Genomic DNA, 20,096 nt, shown 5'->3' on the forward strand with positions numbered 1-20,096 from the left:
AAAAATAAAAGCCATTGCATTTCTGAAGATATCTTCAGTACAAGAAATTTAAATGCAATGTCTCTTCTAGAACTTAAAATATTTGGCTTTTCTATCTCTGACATGAAAATCTAAAGCAGATACATTTTTGTAGAAATCATCCCATTTGTTTTCCTCAGCTGATGCGTTTGTCTTTACTTCATCTGCCTCTGCAATGAAACTCCACCTCAGCTTTCCTTCACACTATTCCAAACTCAGAGGAGAATGTAGCGAAATAGCGATTTACTGAAAACAGAATCCTGATTGAAGTGACTGCACTTTGTGCCAAAGTAATATTTCAAAGGCTCATGGTCAAATGCACTAGATAAACTTGGGGATTATCCCTTAGCAGATCCTTTTGATCATGAATCTTCCAGATACCACTTAGACACACAAAACCAGATCTGATTATTGTGTATGTATGTGTTTGTGTGCTTATTTCCAAAGTCTTTGACTTAGTCTTTATGAGCTAAATACTAAATGCTTTTTGGGGTGTAAATTTGCCTTTTGGGTTCTTGTAACTTTTGATTTGATCCCTGCCTAATGTCCTTCCTCTTTCTCTTCCTCCAGATGCTAATGGGCTGATGTATATAGTACCTTTGGAAAAACACAGACATTGAGCCGGTCAGATTCTTGTCTTCCTCCCTGAACTGCCTCACTTGTATTGTTTCATCCCTCAATTGCTGGCTAGGCCATTGGTGGTGTCAGTCTTGCTTGGTTCTGGAAAGTAAGACAAGAAGCTAGATTTAAATGATTTTATTCCTGCCTCCCCCCTCTCCTTTTCCATAGACCCAGGTCTATGGCCAAGGGGATGTGAAAGTGAACTATGACAAGAGTTTGGTTTAACCACCTCAGTGGTAGTGTGTGTGTGTATGTGTGTGTGTGTGTGTGTGTGTGTGTGTGTGTGTGTGTGTGTGTGTGTGCGTGTGTGTGTGTATGTGAGTCTCTGGCTACCTGTGAAATGCATATGAAATGGTTGAGATGTGTGTTGGCTGGTTTACACATTGACATTTATAGATGAAAGATATACATAGCACCTCTAGAGTGGTTTTTGTGGGGGTGTTCAATGGGTCTTATTTTTCCCCTCAAGGACAGGGGAGATCTTTAAAAAAATGAGAATATTTTTAAAGCCTCAGTCTGAGGGCCTATTAGAGAATGAATAAAACCAATCAGCTGCCGCCCTTCAAGCTCCAGGACCATTCTGCTAAAACGTGAAATGGTTTTGTGAATTTCTTTTTTTTTCTTTTTTTCTTTTTTCTTTTTTTTTAAATCCAACCAAGCCTGTGGACCAAAAAGAAAAACAACAACAAACAAACAAACAAAAATCCAAACCAGAAGCATCATGCACCTCACTGTCATTTGTGTATAAGAACATGTCCACATCTGCCGTGATGGTTTTCAGAAACCATTAGCAGAGTTGTGCTTTTATCACTATTTTTAAAAAAAATTATTAAATGAGATATTTGGAAAGCGCTTAGCACAGTGCCTAGCACGTAGCAGGCGCTTAATAAAGCTTAATAAATGCTTGTTCCCTTCTCTTCCCCCTCCCATGTAAAATAGATGGTAAAGAAAAAAGGAAAAATGAGCAAAAACAAAGATAAAAAGGAAAATATTCAGGCTTGTCATAACTACTACTTGGGGAAAAATTAAATAACAGTTTAGCACTGATTTGACATGAGCTCCTTGACTAATCATCTTGTGGTCCTTTTTTTGTATAGACACTGGCCTGCAGTAAAAGACCCCAAAATCTTTCTGGTGAGTAGTATTGACACCCTGGCCACCCTTACCACAGAGGACTACAGTACCCAATAAAGCACAATTTGATCCTACTGAGATTCCTAGCTGCAAGGTTCAGACTGAAGCTTGATTGTAAGTGTTCCTTATACCATTACTATCTTTCAGATTATAACTAGAGCAAAGCAAGATCATTGATGTGGTAGAAAACGTTTCTTTACTGGTGAAAAGGCTTTGCTTCAGGACCACCATGTCAACTACAATTTTCGGTTCAAACATAAAACATGTAGAGAGAGCATATTGTCTTCTAAGCGATAAGTCCTAATGCCACTGGAGTGCTGTAGCAGCATCATCGATCAAGGCATCATGGTGACCCCGAGCACGGATCTTCTCCCATTCCTTCAGGTTTGCTGGCAGCCGTGTCTCAGAAAAGCTGTCTTCAGCAAGGCAGAAGCAGGTAAGAAAAATGCACTAAAAGTCTATGTCCCATCCCGAGTTGTCATCTGGTGGTGGCTCATCATTGTCCTCAGGGAAACTGTCAAAATTGCTCGTATCTGTGGGGGATGCAACCTGCAGATGGGGGAGAAGCAGAGGGGCTCCTAAGCGTGGAAGGAAAAGCTACAAGAGAGCTGGAAGAAGCTTGGAGACCAGCTAGCCAACTCTGCCTTGTACAGATGAAGAAACTCAGATACAGACCATGTATTATATGGGTGGGACTTGAATGCAGGACCTCTGACTACTCTTCCACAAGTTATCCCTGCTGAGTTTGTCCTCAGTAGATATTCTTATTAGATAAAACATTATTTCCTCCCATTTTCTTCCCCTAAGTCATGTGCTCATGACAATTATTGATGAATGACATACATTTTACTGAGGATGAAATGGTCATTTCCTAGGACAGGAAGGTGCTGACATTTGTCATTTATGATTTTTATGTGTGAAATTGATTATTATATCCAACAGGCTCTTCTTATACCTAAACTTATACCTAAACAATTCTTGTAAGACTTATTTTATGAAATAGATGGGTTTGTAAAATAAGTTTATTAGTTAAGTTAATAAAAATAATCAACATGAGATTGTTCAGGAAACTGACATTTCCTTTTAAAAAAATTATATTGAAACCATTCAGCTTTCAATGGACAGTAATAATACTATGGAAATTTCCAAAAGATACAGGCTTTTCATCATGGGGGAATCCACTACAAGAACTCCCTACACTAATGCAGCTCACAATCAGTCTATAATTTTGTAGGAAATTCCAAAGAGTAGTTTGATGAGCAGAGGCACTTATGTGATTTCCTAAGTGTCATACAGCTAATTTCAGCAGCAAGATATTATTATATAAATATATTTAAATGATGTTTTCTATTACATTATAACTTCTTTCAGTATCCTTGCCACTTCATTCATCAAAACTTTTCTCTAAGGTTACCATCTATTAAAAGATTGCCTTCATCTATTAAAATATTATTTCTTTGGGGGCAGAGATTGTCTTTTTTATTTTTATTCCCAAAGCATAAGTACTTAATTTTTTTTTCCATTCATTCATTCAATCATTTCTGATTAAAAACAATATTTTCCTCATTTTGGCCTAAGTTAACTAGTTAATTAACTATAAGAAAAGGCTTCATGAAGTGACTTTTTAAAAGCAACTTGAAGTTGAGCTTTTATAAAGTGAAGATTTTTTTTTGTTCTTGCTGTTGTTTTGTAATGTGGGCTCCACATGCATTTTACTTAGGGCATAATAGTGGAGAGAGGACTAGTCCAGAAAAAAACCCAGGTCTTTCAAAGTCATGGCTCTACAATATGCTTATGTCCACACTTCATCAGTGTAGACAGCCCTTCTTAAGAAGATAGAACCCTCTTCCCTGCCCTGACTCTTCCCCCTTGCCTTAGTGAACCATCTGAAGATGAATTATCGAAATTGGAAAATTCTCCTGCTCCAAGAACTTGAAGAATAGAGCCATATCTATTCAGTGGTTCAGTGATCCAAGGCAATCCCAATAAACTTTGGATGGAAAATGCCATCCACATGCAGAGAGAGAACTATGGAGACTGAATGTAAATCAACACATTCTATGTTCACTTTTTTTCCTTCTGTTTTTTCCTTCTGTTCAGATTTTTTTCTCCCAACAAAATTCATATGGAACTATGTAAAAAAAAAGAATGTAAATGTATAACCAAAAATGTTTTTCGTGTAAATGGGGAAAATAAAAATAAATAAAATAAAAAAGAAGAATAGAACTATAGTCTATCTCTGGATCTGCCCAGAATGGGAAGATCTACAAGGATATTTGTTTGACCGGCAAAGACTTCTGTAACTCAAAGGAATTATTGATTAATAATCTCCAATCCAATAAAGAGCAGGACAGACACACAATGGCAGTTTAGAGAAATTACTCACACTTGGTATTATAGGCGGTGTCAAGGTACCTTTTCGTAAGCCTTCCCAATTAAAGCCTTCAAACCATCTGTAAAGGGAACAGACAGACAATTCAGAGCATTTTATGTTTATATCAGTGCTTCTGGATCATTTTTATGATTGTTGTTTAGTCGTTTTAGTCATGTTTGGCTCTTTGTTGACCCCATTAGAGGTTTTCTTGGCAAAGGTATTGGAGTACTTTGTCATTTCCTTCTCCAGTTCATTTTACAGATAAGGAAACTGAGGAAAATAGGGTAAAGCAATTTGCCTAGGATTACAGTGTCTGAAGTAAAATTTGAACTCAGGATTTCCCAACCCCAGGCCTGGCATTTTATTCAATGCCTCACCTAGCTGCCCATAGTCATTATCATAGGTAAGTATGGCTAGCAACTTGAGAGGTATATCAGAGATTGAATAAAATGTGAATTTTGCTAATATACTTAATTTGCTGAGGGCAGTGATTTTTTCTTTATTTTTTTCCTTTACATTTCTTAGCACTTAGCCCATTTTCTTGTGTATTTATTTTCAACCATTCATTTATGTATATATCTATTTATTTATTTATTTATTTATTCATTCATTCATTCATTCATTCATTCATTCATTTATTTATTTATTTATTTATTTATTTATTTGACCCAGGGGTGGGGTTATTATACTTGTGCTTTTCTCTGTGTGGATAACTGCTTGGGGAGGGCATTGTCTACTCTGAGAAAGACTATCAGAGATTTTACTGATGACTCCAGTAGTTTAGAAACTTTGAGACATTTGTAGGCTTTGAATCTGGCACTTTTGTCCTCCATCTCCATGGGATGTTCTTTTGAATTGAATGAAACGATTGATAAGCATTTCCACTGGTACGAAACATATTTTTCTCCAAATTACTCCAGGAATACATGTTTTAAAAACTAGATCATCTTAAAATTTATTTTAACTTAACACTTGCCAACAAAAACAAGTATTTCAATTTAAGCAGAGGAGGCTTACATGGCCTTATGATATGTAGAGTTTGTTTTTTAAGAAATATATGTAATACATACATATAGATAAATATATGAATATATACACAATTTTAAAAAGTAGTAGCTAAATTGCTCTAGTCTTTAATTGGGGAGAAGTTACAAGAATACATTTCAAGTTCTGGGTTTTTTTTTAATTAATAGAAATTAAGTTATCAAAAAGGTCTCCTATAATGAAAAGGATTCCTTCCAAAGAGGCCTCTGACCCCTAGGATCTGAAACAAGAAAAAATTAATTAGACTCTCTCTCAAAAGGACTCAAAAGGACTCTCTCAAAAGTCCTGTCATCCAAACTCCTCATCTTTGAGATGAGATTAAATATGATCCAAAATAGGTAAGGAGATGTGCCAAGGTATTTAGACCATGGTAAGGAGCAGATATGGGACTAGAATCAGATTCTCTGACCCTCCATTTGGACCACATTCTCCTAATAATTAATTGTATCCAAGGAGTTTCTTTCACCATGACTCTGTGAATAGTAACCATATAATGAAGGCCCACTGACTTGAAATTGGAGAGCTTGGGGCATTAGGAGTCTGAGAAAAACCAAAGAAATTCATTTTCATTTTGCTATCAAGGGGTCGGGGAATCTTGGCCAAGGAACTACATCACTTTGTTTCTATAAAGTAAGAATATTAAGGGGGCAGCTAGGGGGCGCAGTGGATAGAGCCCCAGCCTTGAATTCAGGAGGACCCAAGTTCAAATCTGGTCTCAGACACTTAACACTTCCTAGCTGTGTGACCCTGGGCAAGTCACTTAACCCCAGCTTCAGGGGGAAAAAAGTAAGAATATTAGGGAGCCAAATGAGCAGTTTAGTTTGCCTTTTTAAAAGAATTCATAAACCAATCTTTGGTCTAAGCTCCTCTTGCTTATAGAGTATTGCATTAGGTACTGATGTACTCAGAGATTTGCGTCTCCAGCTCCCAGGCAGAAAGCTCAAATATAATGCTGGTTTTCGTAGAGCACAGTAAGAGAAGAGGGCGTCTGGTCTCCTTTTGTTCCTTTCAAAGTAGCAAGAAAAGGCTTTTAATTCTTATGGGGAGAAGACTAGAAAAGAAAAGCTTTCCCCCACTTCCAACCAGAGAGATATTTTCTTATTCTTGGTGCACCCCCTGGAAATTTCCTGGTATAATATCACACACAGTCTGTATTTAATTGACAATGAACATATGATTTTCTTCTAAATAGAATGCAAACTCCTTAATGTAGGGGTTATTATACTTTCATCTTCCTATTCTTGATGCTTTGTATATTGTGTGGAATATAGTAAATACTTAATCGATATTTGTTGAATATGGAAATTTGGATTTGTTGAATATTTACTGGAGAGGAGGCAATGACAGTTGTGTCCTTGAATAAAATGTGGAAAACAAACAAATGAAAAACTGAAGGGGTTTTTGAAGCCCCAGTATGGGCACACTACAGGCACAGAGATTGAAAGCATTGTGGTCTCTGAGATACCACTACACACCCCTCAGACTGACTAAAATGACAGGAAAAGATAATGGTGAATGTTGGAGGAGATGTGGGACACTACTACATTGTTGGTGGAATGTGAACTGATTCAACCATTCTGGAAAGCAATTTGGAACTATGTCTAAAGGGCTAGAAAAACTGTGCATATTCTTAGATCTAGTAATGTTTCTACTAGGACTGAGATCATAAAAAGGGAAAAGGACCTATGTGTGCAAAAATGTTCGTAGCAACCCTTTGTGTAGTGGCAAGGAACTGGAAACTGAGTGGATGCCCATTAGTTGGAGAGTGGCTGAATAAGTTGTGGTTATGAATATTATAGAATATTGTTATTGTATAAGAAAGCATTGTTACCCACCCAGCTAGCTCATCCCAACGCCTCATTTTAGCCCCATTCTCATTCTGGAAGGTGAACTCCAATTCCCCCTCCTCTCTTTCTGCATAAAAGCCCCTCAGATCTGATCAGTAAAAAGCACATGTCAGGACCACTGAGACCCGGAAAGGACACTTACTTGTGCTTCTGGATATCTTTTACTCCATTTTTCAAATTCCCTAATCTTTCCGATGGATTGTCCCTATAAAGAAAATGATAGAAAGATAAAGAATTCAGTTTCTTATTTTAACACAAATTATTGATTCATTTGGTATACAATAAAAATCTCCCAAATCTCACTACCTTTTTTACAAAGCACACACAATTTATTTATTTTTAATATTGTTTATTAATTTTTACATTAAAGTAGATTGAGTTATATAAAAGGTCTCATGTAATGAAAATATTTTCTTACAAAGAAGGTAGCTAACCTCCAGCTTCTGAAACAAGGAGAAAATTTTTTGGGATTTTAGATTTAGGAAGGCATCTCAGAAATCATGTAGAACCAGTCAATCTTATGATTTAATTAAATATTAAATATTAATATTTAACCTATTAAATTTAAAAGGAGGAGGAATATAAATTACTTTCTAAATACACAGACACTCTTTGGAAGGCAAGGGACTGGAGTACACAGGATCAAAATAACAGCTGAACTGCTTACCTGCATAGTTTTTTTAATTAAATTAGCAGCATTTTTGGCAATCTTCTTTGGAAATTCTATCATGTCAATTCCTCTCAATATAATATTATAGGTCTTCATAGGATCCGGGCCTGAGAAAGGAGGACTTGAAGGAAAAGAATAAAACAGTAACATTTTCTTAGTTTTCATTCTGTAAAGAATTCATTTCTAAACATGTCATAAAAAACCAACTCCAACAAACATCCTCAGTGATTTGCACAATCCTTGGCATATATTAGGGACTCAATAAGTGATTGATTAAGTTAAATGATTGAATTGGAGTGTGCTTTGTGAGCAATCAATGGTGGAATCTAATGATTTGTATTTACTTCTCCATGTACATGTTCTTTAATTCCCATATAGAAAGCATGATCCTTGATAGTAGGAATTACTTAATTTTTGTTGTTTGCAACTCCGGTGCAAGGGCTTGATGCACATTTGCTCAATTAAACTGAATATAGGAGAATAGTAGAATGTAAAATATCATGAATTCCAGTCTTGGGGTGTGAACCTGGGCGCTGGTTAATGCATTATGTATTATGTAATATCATATTATTATATTATAATGTATATAATATTATATATGCATTATGTAATGCATAATAAAATTCAAGGGGGAGGTATGAAGGATAGTTTATGCAAAGGTATGGAGGTAGGAGATGAAATGATATATATGGGGAACAGCAAGAAGTACTTTATAGCAGAACCCGGGAGTCTCTGACAAGGTGGCCAAGGGTCAGATAGCAAAGGAATGTCAATGCTGAAAGATATCTGTATTTTTATCCCAGGGCAAGGATGACATGCTTTGAGCATGTTGATTTGACAGCTGCAGAGATGATGGATTGTCAAGGGGAGGAACTGGAGGCAGGGAGGCTGATAAAAGGCTAAATAATAGTTCAGGGAAGAGCCCTTGAGGGCCAGTGATGACCAAGTGCTCAGAGAGGAAACAAATACGAGGATGCATAAAAAGGGAACTGGAACTGAGAATGAGTAGATGTAATTACATTTCAGCCCATTAAGGCTCGTTTGAAGTAATGACATTTCTCAACAAGGATAGAATTATCAGTGTCAGAGAATCAAAGAACGTCAGAGTTAGAAAGTTCCTCAGGGCCATTTTATCTAACCAGGGAGAGTACGTGGGAAATAGATACAAGCAAATTAGGACTGTGGGGACAGACTTTTTTGGAGGAAATCGTTTGGGTTAAAAATTTGGATTTATGACTTTTTTTAATAAGTCAGATGGGGAAAAGAGATGCCATATCAAATGTACACAGGGCATCTGGGCAGCCACTAATCTGCATGTCCAGATAATTTATTATTATTATTATTATTATTATTATTATTATTATTATTATTATTATTATTATTAGAGTTAATTGGGATTAAGTGACTTGCCCAGGGTCACACAGCCAGGAAATATTAAGTGTCTGAGACCAGATTTGAACTTGGGTTCTCCTGACTTCAGGGCTGGTGCTCCATCCTGAATCTCCTAGCTGCCCCCAGACAATTCTTATATCTTCAACATAAGATCCTTTGGGAAGGTAGAGAGTATACAGAGGAGGGCGTTCAAGACGGTGGAGGGCCTTGAATCTGTATCATGTGAAGATCAGATAATAGGGTTGGGAATATTTAACTTGAAGAAGACAAGAGATGTGTGGGTGGGTGTATATAATAGTTGGTTTCAAGTGCATGAAAGGAAAGAATATCCTTGTTCTCTAGTTAGAGAAAAAGTTAGAAAGGCACTAGTATAGACCAAGACGGCTCCAGGCCAACCCAGAGAGGGCTGCCTTGGGAGGTGAGAGTCTCCTTGTTCTTAGGAGCTTTTCAGTAGGGGACCAGGGTATGTTGATAGTGGCAATTCCTTTCCTTATACAGGTTGGATTAAATGGCTGTTGAGGTAATTCCCAACTCTAAAATTCAGTGAATCTGTGTGAATATGCTCCTCTGGAAGCGTCCTAATAAAAGAGACGAGAGCAGAGCCATTTCACGTCTGACTGTCCCAATTTTACCCTCACTTCTCATCTCAATGCTCATACCTGCCAGTCAGGAGTTCATACATTAAGATTCCTAGCGACCAGTAGTCTGCCGAAATGTCATGACCTTTGTTCAGGATGATCTCGGGAGCTACGTATTCTGGGGTCCCACAAAATGTCCATGTTTTCTTTCCAAATCCTATTTTCTTTGCAAAGCCAAAATCAACCTAGAAGCATAAAGCAAAGAAAAAGAGAAAATAAGCACACACAAAACCAAACTGCTCCTCCACACGGAGGGAGAACGGCCAGTTGAATCCTATAAAATCTGATTTCATTGATTTTAATCAAAGGATAAATACAAGGGCCTACTTGGAAAGGTTGAACTAAAATATGGAGAGAGTGATAAAAGTGAAAATAAATTCAGGAATCCAGGATCCTATAATCCTGTCTTCTGCAAATGATTCATTTTTGTCATAAATAACAACCAGATAACAATAAAGATAACTTTTTAATTAGGATCCAAACATTGCCTAACTGTGAGTCACAGCCCATCAGATTGTTCTTTCTCAATTCTTTCTGGTGATTTAAATACAGTATAATATTCATTTTACACAAGAATGCTTGCTGTTATCTGAACAAAGAAGGAATTCTGAACTAATTTTTATTTTGGTTATTCAGTTTTTCAGTTGTGGCTGAATTTGGGGTTTTCTTGACAAATATACTAGAATAGCTTGCTAGCTTCTTCTCCATTGGATCCTTTTGTTAGGCAAGCAGAGATGAAGTGATTTGCCCTCATGTGGTAAAAAGTGTCTGAGACTGGATTTTCTTGACTCCAAGCCTAGGGCGCTATCCACTGAGACATCAGCTGCCTTTTTAAACAAAGTTATATTCCTTGTTTTGTCATTTAATCCCAATTTAACCAGATCTGCTACTCCATTGTCTCTTGGGCTTCTGGATACCTGAAGACACTTCTACCAACTTTATTAAAGTCTTATCATTGGTTAAATATTAAATGACTAATCATTCAATAATGTAACACCATGATAGCTGTCTTTAAGCACTTCCAGTTGGCAGGTGAGTATCCCTTGTCATCTCTTTGCTTCCCTAGTTTTCTTGGCTTCCTTTCAATCTCAGTTCATCTTCCACCTTCTGTGGGAACTTTTCTGGTCTCTTTTCCCTTTTCCCTTCCCCAATTTGCTTTGTATGTATCTCAGATATGTCTAATTATTACATGCCTTCACCATTTCAGTGAGAGCTCCTTGAAAATGATTATTCTTTCCTTTCTTGTGTCCCCAACAAGAAGATCATACATTATAAGGACTTGATAAAACTCACTCAACAACTGACCAACTTGTTCCCATTGGCTCCAGAAGGTAGACGATGAAAATAGGCAAATTTAGTCTTGATGGAGAAGAAATAAGAGAAAATATCCCAATTAGGAATGGGATTTATTGGAAAAACTGTTCATTTCAGTGAATTCTCCCATTGAAGAGAGTTCAGAGGCCAAAAAGCCTAGTCCCCTCTTGCTCAGAAGGGGAACTGAGATCAAGACTAGCTCTATGGCTTGCCTAGTGTCATAGCTAAAAGAAGGAGAGCTTTCTGGGTTTCCTCTCATGGAAGATTTTTAAGCCAATGTTGGGTGAGCATTAGTTGGGAACGTTGTAGACACCATTCTTGGTCAGGTCTCAGTTGCAGCACATGGCCACCGAGGGCCTTTACACTCTGATGGTCTGAGGGAGTATATACTATTTATTGACAAATATTGGGATTATTATTGGTGTTTACAAATAGCATCTCATCAAGCCCTGTTCTAGCAGGTAGATCTTTTTGAACAATTATACAATGTCCTTGAGAACTATGGAATAATTATAAATTTTGATATTGAAATAACCAAATTTAGCGCAAAAATCACTACCCAACTCTAATTTAATACAAATCCAGATACTGAGAAGCTTGGAATACTTAAGATTTGCTGATTTTTAATCCAGTGGGATCTTTCCTTCCTTCCTTCCTTCCTTCCTTCCTTCCTTCCTTCCTTCCTTCCTTCCTTCCTTCCTTCCTTCCTTCCTTCCTTCCTTCCTTCCTTCCTTCCTTCCTTCCTTCCTTCCTTCCAACAGTGACAATTGAAACAGAGCTTTGGACATAGTGAAGGCTTGATAAAGTGTGAATTTAAGAGGATTTTTAAAAATTAGTAAATTAAGTAATATTTATTGTTTAAGGGTAGATGTGGACAATATAATTTAAGAATGGCAATTTTACCTAACTAATCTATTTATTTAATATCTTCCCAATCAAATTACTAAAAAATGATTTTACTAAGTTAGAAAAAATCATCACAAAGTTCATTTAGAGGACAAAAGGTCAGGAACTTCAAAGAAACCAGAGGAAAAAGCTATAAAGGAAGTAGATTTAACAGTCTCAGACTTTAAACTTTATTATAAGGTAAGAATATTGTTGAAGTAGAAAAAGAATAAATTCAGTTATTTTAAATTAAATTTTTCTTGTATAAATAAAACTTCTGTAGCCAAGAACAGAAGAAATGCAGAAAATTGGAGGGAGCGGGAACTTTCAATGAAATCTCTCAGATAGGATGCGAGTGGGTTGGAATATTGTGTGAAATAGAAAATGATAAGTTGGTTGATTCAGGAAAAAAAAAACATGCAAAGATTTATGAAGGAAGATGCTATAAACTTTCAGAGAAACAGATAACAGATGGAAAAAAGCATCGTATGGTCTTAAATATATGTGTGTGAGTGAGTATATGTGTATAAATATAAACATATAGATATATTTGTATATGTTTATAGATATCTATGTATATGAGTATATAAATGTGAATGTCCATTCTTAATTGGAATCTTTTTTTAGAATGGGAGAGAGAGGGATGGGGAAAATAAACTATGTGTATAAATATAGATATCATGTATATGTTTATACACATCTATATATATGTACGTGTGTGTACATATATATATATATATATATACATATATATACACACACCACACACACACACACACACACACACACACACACACACACACACACATATATATATCCATTCTTAATTGGAGCCTTTTTTTAGAGTGGGAGAGAGAGGGAGGGAAAAAAAATAAAATAAAAAATGCACAGTAGAGAACAAAACCAATAAGGAAACAAAGAAAAAATGAGCAGCTTTGAAAACAATGTGTGGTATTTATTATATAGGTTTCCTTGAACTAGAAATTTATTATTTTATATTGAATCTTCTCTTATAGTCTGGTGTATGCACAGCAATCCCCCCTTTTCTCATTTTGTATTTAAATTCAAAATAAAAAAAATAATTACCAAAAAAGACACTCACAGTGACTGGATCAGATTCCAGCTAGAAATATCCTAAAGCTCATCTAGTTCAATTCTTTCATTTAATTTTTTAAAATATGGAGCTTAAACTAAAACTCATATATAAAATAGGACATAAAATAAATTTGTACATGAATCTTTATCATGTACAATTTAATTTTTCTTGGAATATATAATAAATTCAACCTTTAATTTTCTTTTTTTTTTTTTAAAGGAAGTTGCTTTTTTTTTTTTTTTTTATCAAATTGAACAGCTGAGTTACTACTGAGTAAGATTAGCTAATGTTGAGGATCCTCTGAGCAAAGTAGTTTAAAAAAAAGCCTTCAAAATCCTTTCCCTAAGGAAATTAAAACATAATTCAATTTAATTAAAAATATCAATCAACTACTGTGTTTCAGACATTATGATAGGAACAGAACATATAAAGACAAAAATGACATAATTCCTACTTTCAGATAACTTACATTTATTTAGATGGATTTTACATTCTATAATAGTAGGCATGTGTACAAATAAGAAATGCAAAGTATTTATGTAGGCAGGGAGAAGGTATTAATAATTAGAAGAATTAGGAGAGATTTATGAAGGAAGTAGTACATTAAACACTTTGAATTGGACTAGGATTTCTGTGCATTGGAGATGAGGAGGATGGGGATTTCAGACATAGAGCATTCACTTTGTCCAATTCTATATCACATATAGAATACAACTTTCCAGGCCAGTTTGACCAGAACAGAGAAGAGATAAAGGAGAAGATAAAAGAAACTGAAAAGGGAAGTGAAAATCAGCTTGTGAAAAGCCTCAAATGTCAGGATAAGATTTAGTGTTTTCTCCTGGATCTACTATAGGGAGTTGCTGGAGATGTTTGAGGAGTAGGGATTCCTATAGGTGGTATATGCTTTAGGAACATAAATTCGTCAATTTTGTGGAAGGGATTGATGGAAAAGACTGGAGGCAGAAAGATCAATTAGAAAGGACTTGAATTCCAGTAGGAGCTTTGTGAGAGAAGGGAAGTGGACAGATGCAAGAAATGGTGTGGAGGTTGGATCAATTAGACATGGAAACTAATTGGATCTGTAATTGGAGAGGAGGGATAATGAGGCATGACAGTAAAACTGTGAACTCTGGGGTGATGCCCTAGGAGACAGATGGGAGTGTGGATGTATCTATGTGCCTGTTTGTGTTTTGTGTTTGATGGGAAATATAATGAGTTTCATTTTGGGCAGGTTAAGTTTGAGATGCCCCCACAGGACAATTAGTTGGAGGTTTCCAGAAAGCAGTTGGTAAACAACTCAGGGAAAAAATTAGGAACAGAAATAAAGCTCTGAGAATCATCTATGTAAAAATAATAACTGATCCCATGAGACCTGATGAAACTAGGGTGAAAATATGCAAAAATGACAGAAAAGGATCCCAAAGAGAGCCTTATGGGATGCTCAAAGGAGCTGAAGGAAGACCTAGCAAAGGAGAATGAAGAAGAGCGGTCTGATTCCTAGGGAGAGAAGCACGAGAGAGCAGTACTATGGATGGGCAGAAGAATAAAATCATGAGCAGAAGGTGAGGGACAGGCCTTGGCAAGGAGTGGGACCAGCTCTTCATCAGGGACTGGAACAAAGAAGCCGATGCTAGAGAATGAGGAGCCAAGATTTTGAGGCACTGTGGAGTGAGAGAGAAGGAGGAACAGGGGACGTCCGCCTTTGTTTTCTCAGCTGAGAGAATGGGGAAGATGTACTTTAAGAATTGGAGAAACAAGGGAAAGATTTGGTCATAGTTGCTGTGGAAGTTGTGACAGAGCCCTTTGGGAAGGAATAAAAGGATTTCTATGCATCAGTGAGGGGTTGGCTGAGATTAGTTACTCTAATCTTAGTCTACTGTCTAGTCTGCGTGATTGATTTTCTTTCTTTAAGGAACGCATGAGGAAGTATAAAATGGATAATTAGGGTGAGTTAGCATTAGGGTTTGGAAATAGGACAGAGGGCAAGAAGTTTAAAGGAATTTGCTTGAACTGATTAGTCACAGGTTCAAGACTGTGAAAGACAGAGCAGGGGTGAAAGGAAGTGAGAGAAAAGCTAGAGGGATCAGAGGCTTATATGAGGATGGAAAATAAGTCAAAAAGAAATGAGGAAAAAGGAGAGACTGACCGTTAAGTGGCTATAATGGAAGAATGGGATTTCTAAAGTGAATTAAGGAGTTCTGACAGTTATGGGTGATAGTTGGATCAAGGGTCTGAGCGATTCTCTGTGAGGCTGAGATAGGATGAAGATAGAGGGAATGGACGTTTAGGAGGGTAAATAGAAGGGAAGGGTATTCAAGGGGGTATCGACATTTTTGAAAATGACTTCAAATATTCCCGGATAATTTCTAACATACCATTACTTTGGATAGAAGATGTCTGGAGGAGATTACTTCTCTACAATCCCTCCAAGACTGAGAATATAACATATCAAATGTTGGAAACAGTCAATGGTTTCAGCTTGGTGCTCTCCAACTCCAAAATGTTCCTGAATTTTTCCCCCCATTATCCCAGAAAAGCATATATGGCTATGAACACAGGCGCTGAAGGGCAATAATGAGACACTTTTAGGGGAAAGAGTGAGATGTTCCCACCAGGGCCATGAGACCAATTTCACATGTGAAGGTTCATCCCCCATGGAGAGACAAGTCGCAAAAATACTGACCAGTTTGGCGTAACCTCGGTGGTCAAGAATGAGGTTTTCTGGCTTGAGGTCCCTGTAAATGATTCCTTTGGAATGCAGATAGGCGAACGCTTCTACCACACACGCAGTATAAAATCTGGTTGTCGAATCTTCAAATGAACCTCTGGGAAAGAGAAAACAGAGCGAATGGAGCCATAGAATGGGTTAACCAATAGAGTCACGGATTTTGCATTTTGATTTGTTCTGGCCAAAGACCAAAGAATCGATGAATTCACAAGGCAGAGTAACAGCTGACATTTATATACTTCCGTAAGCTTTGCAAAGTCCTTTTCCAGCCATTCTATTTTCCTGTTGGAAGACATATACTTGTCAGCCATGTTGCCTCCTCCATTAGACTGGGAGCTCCTTGAGAGCAGGACTCCGGGACGCAGCACTCAGCCCAGTGCTTGGAACATCAAGCTTTATTGATTTGACTTGATTTAAGGGCAGGAATTGCTCTTTGCATTTGAATCCTCAGTACCTAGCACAAGGCCTGGCACATAGTAGGTGCTTATTAAGTGCTTGGTGATTGGTTAATACTTAAAACCATTGTGTGGGCTGGGTACCACTAGTATTATTGAGAATCATTTTTTAGAGGAGAAGAAACAGAGAGGATGAAGATAGAAGGAATAAAGGCTCAAACCCTGAGCTCTGAATCTAATCCTTTTGGCACCTGTAGGACAGCACAGTCTCAAAGGCTCCCTCAGCTCCCAATCCACAATCTGATGATTTTATACCAAAGTATTCTCTCCAATGAACAACACATCACAAGAGCACTCTAAGTGACAGGTTCTAAGGAGCAAATGGGAATCCAGTCCCAAAATTTGTCTAAAAAATTGAGCAATGTTTGAAGGCTAAATTCCAGCAAGGTCTAGAGAGTATTTTAATTTTAATTTTAATCATAATGATGACAATATTTAGCCATTACATAATACCAGGTACTGTGCTAAGTGCTTCCAAATATCCCATTATCTTGTGTTGTTATAGCACACACACATACACACACACACATACACACACACACACACACACACACACACACAACATTGGGCTAGGCTTTAAGCCAGTCAAATCCAGCTTCAGATGTGTATTAGTTGTATGACCAGGGGCAAATCTCTTAACTGCTCTCTGCCTCAGTTTCCTCATCGGTAAAATGAGGATAATAATAGTTTCTATCAGGGACATTTTCATTTTTGTCTTTGTATCCACTACCTGTGCCTAGCACGATTCTTATCTCATAGAATTCTTCTAATACACGCTTGTTGATTGAAAAGGCCTTTTAGCTATACAATTAATCTAATCCTTTCCTGAACAGAGATGAGATTTGAAAGCCTTTGACTAAATATCATGTATTTTCCTACTGTTCCATATTAAAATATACTCAGCTTTTTATGGAAATTATAAAAGGAAAAACTCCATATTCTGTTTTATCAGTCAGTGATTGAGATATAAAGAAAAAAAAATCAAGAGCTGTCCTTAAGAGCTTATATTTCACTCCATATACCCCTTTGACAATAACTGGGTCTTCCGGAAGCAGGAAGTTAAGCCATTGGTGAGCAATGGCTTTCAGCTAACTTAATGAGTTCTAATGAGATGATCTATTGCTTTAGAAAATTCACCTGAGGCTCCCTCAAAGTTGTAGGAGATAGAAATCATTACAAAAGATCAATGTTATGACTTTCATCACTAAATAGTAATTTTAGTTAAGTTTTGAAAATGGAATCCAATCTATAGAAGTCATCACATTAAGAGATGTCAGAGTCACTTACAACAAAATAAAAATGAAAAATTACCATCAGCAGTGGAAGCGACAGTCTCAAATTCGCTATAAAGCACTTCTGTTTCTGTTTTTATTAACAAATTTAGAAAATGGCTAGAACAAATATATCACGTATTCTATAGCTCTCTGAAATATTAGCTACACTTGAGAGTGAGGTCTTCTCCATGACACAAATCAATAGACTGAGAAACTCAAATCACTTCATCGAAAACAATTCTTTCTATAGCTAGATGGCAGTAGACACCAATATTAAGTTAGATACGACTGGGAAACTTAATTACCCTCCGGTCACTAGAATGGTCAATCTTTTGTGCTTGATCTAACCAGATTTCAGAAATAACAGAGGATATAACAAATGTGAAAGAACTCTAACAGGGACATGGACATATTGACTTTTTGATCGTCAACAATGGCTAGTCAACAAAGAACGACTGAGAGATTTCCTTGTAGGACAAATTTAGTTTTAGTAATAAAATCACAGAGGTGAAACCCATTTTGAAAAGAGAATCAGTTCCTTTCAAAAAGTGACAATGTCACATCTTATCTTAGTTCACCCAAGAATTGGATTCAACTAATCTCCTGCACAGATGTATGCAAGGGTAGGAAGGAGCCAATTAAATTTGGTTGTAGCTTTAAAAATGCCCTAGAACATGTCAAAATGTCTTTCTTTTTCTGATTCTTTTTGTACGGCAAAATAACTTTGGACAAGTATCCATATATTGTATTTAACTTATACTTTAACATATTCAATATGTATTGGTCAACCTTCCATCTGGGGGAGGGATGGGGGAAGAAGGGGAAAAGTTGCAACAAAAGGTTTGGCAATTGTCAAGGCTGAAAAATCACCCATACGTATATCTGGTAAATAAAAAGCTATAATAATAAAAAAAAGAAAAGAAAAAGAAAATGTCTTTCTTTAAATGGGAGAAAACATCTTTAAAAGAAAGCCGATGACTGCTTCCAAAATGTTAATTCATGAATTGATTACTTAATACCTTTTCTCCCTTCCCCCACTTCTCAGATCTGGATCTGAGACTTCAGTATATTCCCCGTATGGAAAATCCCTCCATTAAAGGCATTTGGTGATTACTGGATAACCTCCTTTCTTAGTGAGTTGTCTAGAGGCAATAAGGATTTAAGGGAGGTCTTCCTGATTTCCTAGTTGTTGTTCTATTATACAATAGTAATTCTCTATACTGTCTCTATTATGACAACATAAAGTCATTCACTCTTGACATTCAAGTCCTAATGAATACTTGTAATAAAGAAAATAATTCATTATATACAAATAACACCTTTTTGAGTGTGAATCCATTTATTTAACATGTGAGGCACACTGATTAAAAAAAAAATCATTCAGCTAATTCAAAATGTTTTCAGAAAAAGAAATCGAAGCATTTATCTCTATTGTACTTTTGTCATTAGCCATGACAATAACAATAACTGACATTTGTGTGATGTTGTGATCTTTTCAGAGTTCTTTACATATATTCTTTCACTTGAACTTTACCACAACCCTGTAGGGTGAATTCTATGGAAGTTATTTTTCCCATTTTATAGATAAGCACATTGAAGCTGAAAGACATTAAGTGAATTGCCTGTAGCTAATGTCAAGGGCCGGTCAGTTGGTACATCTGACCACTCTGGCTAGAACGTGAGCACCTTGCAGGCAATGAGTGGCAGCTTGTTGGGGATGTGAGAGAGGGGATTCCTGGTGAGGTTCATGTTGGGCTTGAGCTCCCCACTCCAATTCTTCGATGGTCCATCCCACTGTTTTACTGATGAGGCACCTGGGAGACCCAAGGAGATAAGGGAACTTGCCCAACAACTACTAAGCAGTAGAATTGGAACTCAAGTCCTTGAAATTCAGAGCTTTTCCCTCTCTAATACAGCATCTCAGTTTAATTGAATTTCTTCCCCTACATCTTTTCTCTCCCGCCCTCTCTTCTTCCTTCTCCTCCTTCCTCTCTCTCTCTCTCTCTCTCTCTCTCTCTCTCTCTCTCTCTCTCTCTCTCTTCTCTCTCTCTGTTTCTCTCCCTATCTTTATCTCTCTGTGACTCTCTTTTGCACCTGCTAAATATTTCTCTAATTAATTTTGTTAAATTCTATTAATTTAGATATATCATCGGTCAACTCACAACCCCAAAACATGGCTTCCAATAGTAAAAAGTTGGGTACCGAATCCAGCCCATAAAGCCTATCTTAGCTCTGTCTCTTTATACCAGCATACAGAGGGTAGTGTCTGGAAAAGGAAGGAAACCCAAAAGACACAGTGGAATTATCACAGCATTGTTAGCATAGAATGAAAAGATATTCAAGACCGTCTCTGTATAGTTGAGGAAATGAGACTCAGAGAGGTACAGCAGGTGTCCCAGCTCATACCATAAGCCATTGGCAGAGTCAGCATTAGACCTGCGCTCGTTATTGTATTTAATGGTCTTTGGTGATTAATGGAGATCAGAGCTGTGACAAGGACATGTGGAGTACATACTGAGGGTAGCAAAGCTGAGGCTGGGGTGGAGAGAAGGGGAAATAAGCGTTAGGTATGCACCTGCTCTCCCAGGTATATCGTGACATTTGGA

General features: G+C 36.9%; 1 protein-coding gene across 2 annotated transcripts in view; it reads right to left on the reverse strand.

Annotated features, from left to right (window-relative positions):
- Nucleotides 1-1,950: 1,950 nt before the first annotated feature.
- The window catches only part of PRKG1 (protein kinase cGMP-dependent 1), a 1,273,864-nt gene continuing 1,255,718 nt past the window's right edge, over nucleotides 1,951-20,096 (reverse strand). The window contains exons 13-18 of one of the 2 annotated variants that reach the window (XR_012487204.1): nucleotides 15,717-15,858; nucleotides 9,760-9,923; nucleotides 7,706-7,829; nucleotides 7,181-7,243; nucleotides 4,160-4,226; nucleotides 1,951-2,322 (exon numbers count right to left, since the gene is read on the reverse strand). Coding sequence is in view for 1 of the 2 variants with exons in the window: in XM_074297069.1 (XP_074153170.1) it covers nucleotides 2,224-2,322; nucleotides 4,160-4,226; nucleotides 7,181-7,251; nucleotides 7,715-7,829; nucleotides 9,760-9,923; nucleotides 15,717-15,858 (658 nt within the window). In the remaining variant the exon portion in view is untranslated. Of the gene's footprint in view, nucleotides 2,323-4,159; nucleotides 4,227-7,180; nucleotides 7,252-7,705; nucleotides 7,830-9,759; nucleotides 9,924-15,716; nucleotides 15,859-20,096 lie in introns of both variants that reach the window. The other variant, XM_074297069.1, reaches the window with a different exon arrangement.

This window comes from Sminthopsis crassicaudata, chromosome 2 (genome assembly GCF_048593235.1).
Source record: "Sminthopsis crassicaudata isolate SCR6 chromosome 2, ASM4859323v1, whole genome shotgun sequence".
NCBI lineage: Eukaryota > Metazoa > Chordata > Mammalia > Dasyuromorphia > Dasyuridae > Sminthopsis > Sminthopsis crassicaudata.